The 5,660-nt window shown below is 41.8% G+C and overlaps 1 protein-coding gene across 1 annotated transcript in view; it reads left to right on the top strand.

The window, feature by feature from the left end:
* LOC125519154 overlaps positions 1-4,583 on the top strand; it is a 118,714-nt gene extending 114,131 nt beyond the window's left edge. The window contains exons 2-3 of the mRNA XM_048684038.1: positions 2,404-2,752; positions 4,227-4,583. Coding sequence (XP_048539995.1) covers positions 2,404-2,752; positions 4,227-4,353 — 476 coding nt within the window. The 3' untranslated portion in view covers positions 4,354-4,583. The remainder of the gene's footprint in view (positions 1-2,403; positions 2,753-4,226) is intronic.
* Positions 4,584-5,660: the final 1,077 nt, after the last annotated feature.

Raw genomic sequence — 5,660 nt, 5'->3', positions numbered from 1 at the left:
AATTTATCTTATCGATCAGACACCGGTAAGCGATAAATCGGCAGATTTATCAAAATATCGGAATATATCTTGAACAGTGCACTTACCAGGGGTGTCCGGAACCCCTTCTAGTGACCCGATGACTACCTGGTGCACTCCGAAACTCTTCCGTAGTCCGAAAACCACCGTCCTATATATCAATCTTTACCTCTCGACCATTTCGAGACTCCTCGTAATGTCTGTGATCTCATCCGGGACTCCGAACAACATTCGGTCACCAAATCATGTAACTCATATACAATTACTAGTAGAATGCCCGTGCGTTGCCACGGGCTTTTGAAATAGTCACAGATAGAGACAATATATCAGGGTCACAATTGCATAATAATTGAAGTCCGCTTAACTTGTAATGTAAGGTGATAACAAAATAGCACAATAACAATATATACATATAAAGTAATGATCCAACTAAAAATCTATTACAAAGTATTGAGAACTACTTGATGCACTTAAAAAATTGTCTCACAATGTCAAACAAGTTGTCTTTACCTTCATTTGCACAATGTTTGAGCAAGTATAATAAAAACTGCTTCATCAACTAATAGATACAGTACGACATTTTACTATCAATATTTTCTACTGTATGATATTTTTTGTGTTCATGAGAGTATCAAACACAATATTTTTCAATTTGTGACAAGTGTTTACCGATCCGTTTGTATTGCCTCATGAAACTATTCTACGACATTCCATTTTGTAACATTGAGATTGAGCCACTTATGATCTCTGTTAAACTCTGGACTCTGTTCTCCAAGTTTCAAATGCTTTTCAAGTCCTCGTAACTAATTTATATATGGAAAATAATAGGGGTTAAGGCAAACAAAACGTATGTTAAGAGGACCAAAAAACAATAGTTACCGTAGTAGTAAGCTCACTCCGTTCGATCCGAGAACCAAGTGAGTCCTCTTCTGATAATCTCACGTTTTTTTGGCATTGACGACTGCCAGATACCAATGAGTCCGAGGCATGTTAATTGGCATGAACAACTGGTGTAAATATCATATAAGTCGTAGTCACAATTAGATATAAAAATAATAAATTATTATACACATGGATTAATTAAAAAAATACATCATGATATGCATGGATAATGAGGCGATACTAACAATATCTTGTTGTAGATAAGTATTAACATGTTGTAAGAAGTGACGATATTTTGATGGGTCTATGTCTTTTTCTCCGTCTTCTCTCATCTGGCCAGAAACGAACGTGCTAATAATATGTAACTTTTCACCCGCCCTATCTCGTAGATAGTTGTGAGCCAGCATGCAATACATGTAAAGCATTTATCACCTATAATTCCGCATTTAGATTATATCTATGTTTTACTATATTATATACTACCTTCGTTCCAAAACATTGAAAAGAATACCTTGTGCGATAACATGTAAATTGGCATCCTTTTCTGTTTTTTATGAGATATCACCGCCTCCACATCATTTTGTTGTGAAAAACTTGGTGAATTTTCGGCCCCTTTCAGCGTCACCGCTTCGGAACCCTTGTTGATGCATTTTTTTTGTGCATCTCCAAAATCCATATCTATGTCTCCTATATTCTGAAAAATAATAATATGTAAAAAATAAACATTTTGTGTTATCATGTATAAGGCACAGACAAAGAATGATTAGCTATATACCTCTTCTCGTCATGTTTCAGTCCGGCCTGTCATCGTTAGATCAATGTGTATGTCGGAACCCATCACTTTTTATCTGTGATGAAATATAAATGATATTTGCTACTGCATGAAATAAGACTCAATATAATATACTCCCTCCGTTCGGAAATACTTGTCCTAGAAATGGATAAAATGGATGTATCTATAACTAAAATAAGTCTAGATACAATCATTTCTAGGACAAGTATTTTCGGTCGGAGGGAGTATAATAAAATTAAGAGTGAAACAAACACAACTGTTTTATTTTGTAAAAAGAAAAACTATTTTTCATATTATTACAAAAAAGATGTTGCATTTCTTTCGGAGCAAACAACCAACTATAATGTTCATATATAAATAATATGTCATCTAAAATTTCTTAAATCATTTTAATCTATTTATATATTCTTTTGATAATTTTTAATTATTTTTTATAGGCTAAGGAAAATTGTCTGACAAAACTTAAAAACATGCAAGCAATCCAACATAAACCAAGTATATTCGGTTTCTTTTCTCAAAATTTTGATTTTTTTGTGATACTCTGAATATATGTAATAAGTATAAAAAACATTTATTCATATGATCCAATGTATATACTTTAGTGTATTTTTCCTTCGAAGAGAAAACGTCAAAGGCCCAAATTGGCTAACCAGCACGGCCAACCAGCACCCAACCCAGCAGTATTACTCCAAGTTATAAAGAAAAAACAGTATTACTCAAAACCCCTAAAAAACAGTATTACTCAAAAAAAAACCAACCAGCACCAGTCTCCGTCACTCTCTCCATTCCCGCACAGTCCTTAGATCTCACCCACTCCACTCCCTCCGCTCCCCCCCACAACCGGCGACTTCATCTCCCACCGCCGCCCCCTCTCATCCCTTCCCCTCCACTCATCCGACGTCGATCAGGTGCGCGCACCCTCGTCTCCCGCGGAGGTGGCGGCGAGGTGCATGAACGCGGTGTGCGGCGCGCCCGCCCCGACGGCGGCGGGGTGGGCGAGTGGAGGAAGGACTGGCCGCTGCGATCCGGCGGCTTCGCCGTGCTCTGCGACAAGTGCGGGTACGCCTCCCCCTTCCTGCTACCACCTCCCTCCCCCCCTCCCTCACTCCGCGCTTCCTCTGCGGGTGCGTGCGGCTCTGTTCCGAATGGACTGGCTGGCTCGCTAGCTCGTCGGCTGGAAGAATCGATTCATCTCGATGCTCTGCCTACCTTTCCCCCCTGCCTTTTCCTCTCGAGGAGAAGATGTTTTGTTCCTTGTTGTGGTTGGGCAATCTGTGGATTTCCTTTTTGTCTTGGGCGTGTAGCTAGTTCTTTTGTCAGATTACTGAGAGCCGGCAATGAATCTACAGTATATAGGAATGAGATTGGGTGGCTGTCTGTATCATGTAAACATAACAAAATATTGGACCGAAATAAGGCAAAGTTGTAGGCACATGGTGTTAACCTTTCAGCAACATAATACTTACCCGTAATCAGATGGGAAGGTTGATGAACATATGTCCTTTCACAATCGGTCTGTTCAAGTATCATCCATGCCGAGGGAGTAATATGGACTCCTACAAGTCACACGCTTGATCCATTAGAATTGGTTCTGCCCAAGTCTGTTAGGTATGATTTATCACATAAAAAGCACAAATGTAAGCTCTGTATATATGCATAGCCTTAATACCTGGACTACTTGGGTAAATCTTGTGAACATCGTCGGCTACATGTATAACCCCTTTGTTAGAGTCGTCAACATTTGTCCCCTCCATCGGGCCTGCAACATCTCCTGTGATGGTGTTTGACATGTATAAGAAAATATGTAGCTGAACATATACATGGAGGTACATATATACCTGGTGTATCATATGTGCTATCACCATCGGTCTCAAATATCATCCGTTCCGAGGGAGTAATATGGACTCCTACAAGTCACACGCTTGATACATTAGAATTGGTTGTGCCCAAGTCTATTAGGTATGATTTAATCACATAAAAAGGATAAAATTAAGCTCTGTATATTTGCACAGCCTTATACCTGGACTACGTGGGTAAATTTTGTCAACATCATCGGCTACGGGTATGATCCCTTCGTTAGAGTCGTCAACATTTGTCCCCTCCATCGGGCCTGCAACACATTCAGTCTCCTGGGATGGTGTTTGACTTGTGTAGCACAATTTATAGGTGAACATATACCTGGAGGTACATGTGATGAGGTCGTCTGTTCCGTTGGCTTGCTGTGTGGAGTCCCCGTGTGGAACTATTAAAAAAAAGACATGTCCAACAGACTCAGGTATCCCGCAAATACATGTAAACTGACTTTGCAAGCAGATCACGTGAAATACCAACAGTACTAAAGGCCCGTTCCCATTGTACAGAAATTCAGTCCATAAGGGCAGCTTGTTACAGATTTATGAGTTTTGCTATACATATCAAAATAAAAAGACATGTCCAACAGACTTTGCTACCTTTCAATTTTTTGTAAACTGACTATGTTGATTTACATGTTAAAAATTCAATATGCTAAGATGAACTGTTCATCTGATTGCAGCCAGATGAAGGCCGTCGAAGATCACAAGGGCAGCTTGCTATTGTACAGGATTTCAACACATAAGGGCAGCTTGTTACATTTTACAGAAACTCATGATGTTGGCAATGGTAAGGGGGCGAAATCATGAAGGCACGGTTGGGTTGCAAGGTGCTCAAACTCTCATATTGCGATTTGCCTACAACTTTGTTGGTATGTTTGGTTGTTTGTAGTTTGTTTCTGTGACCTGTACTAAACTATATAGCAGCTATTTGCAGTCTGACATACATCTGCATATACAAAACTCAGAGAAGTCATGGAAAAAACTTGCTGTTAAGCAACTATATGGGCGTCAGAAAGAACTTCAGTCATTTGTTTGAAGCGCAGATCTGTACACGAATACCCTAGAAACATGAGTAGTCTCGTAGATCTTTTAGCAGGTATTGAACATGAGTCCATCAGGATCGCCCTAATTTGTACACGAAGACCTTACAAACAAAACCCATGTTCATACCTGGGGTTGAAACCGTATAGCATACCTAGGGTTGAAACCACCCTGCGTCCCCAGCGGTGCCGACGGGAGCTCCTACGTCTGTGGCGGGGGACCAAAAAAGTGGGTGTGGGGAAGGTTTGTGGGGGGCACGACGGCTGCGCAGATCGCACGACGGTGGCGATCCAGATGGAATCAGGTGGCGAGATCCGGCGGGGTCTGGGGATTGGCAGCAGGGCGATCCCGCTGGACTCAGGCGGCGCTGTTTCTTTGGGCTACGTGCGTGGGTGGGGTTGGGTGGGTGGGTGTGGGGGTGAGGGGACGAAAAAAACCAGACGAAAGTGGTGGGACGAAAAAAAGCCGTGGACGCAATCCTACCAACTCAGACATTAGGAGTAGAGATATCATCAACGAACGTTAAGCGTGCGGACCCTATGGGTTCGGGAACTATGTATACACGACCGAGACATGATACGTCTTTAACTGTATCTATAATTTTTGATTGCACCATGCTATATTATCTATTGTTTGGACATTATTGGGCTTTATTATCCACTTTTATATTATTTTTGGGACTAACCTATTAACCGGAGGCAGCCCAGAATTGCCGTTTTTTGCTTGTTTTAGGGTTTCAAAGAAAAGGAATATCAAACGGAGTCCAAACGGAATGAAACCTTCGGGAACGTGATTTTCTCATCGAATACAACTCAGGAGACTTGGACCCTACGTCAAGACATGTAACAGGAGGCCACGAGGTAGGGGGCGCGCCTACCCCCCCCCCCCCAGGCGCGCCCTCCACCCTCGTGGGCCCCCTGTTGCTCCACCGACGTAATTCTTCCTCCTATATATACCCACGTACCCCCAAACGATCAGACACAGAGCCAAAATACTAATTCCACCTCCGCAACTTTCTGTATTCACGAGATCCCATCTTGGGACCTGTTCCGGAGCTCCGCCGGAGGGGGCAT

Source organism: Triticum urartu, chromosome 7 (genome assembly GCF_003073215.2).
Source record: "Triticum urartu cultivar G1812 chromosome 7, Tu2.1, whole genome shotgun sequence".
NCBI classification, from domain to species: Eukaryota; Viridiplantae; Streptophyta; class Magnoliopsida; order Poales; family Poaceae; genus Triticum; species Triticum urartu.
This window is presented reverse-complemented; position numbering and strand designations above follow the sequence as displayed.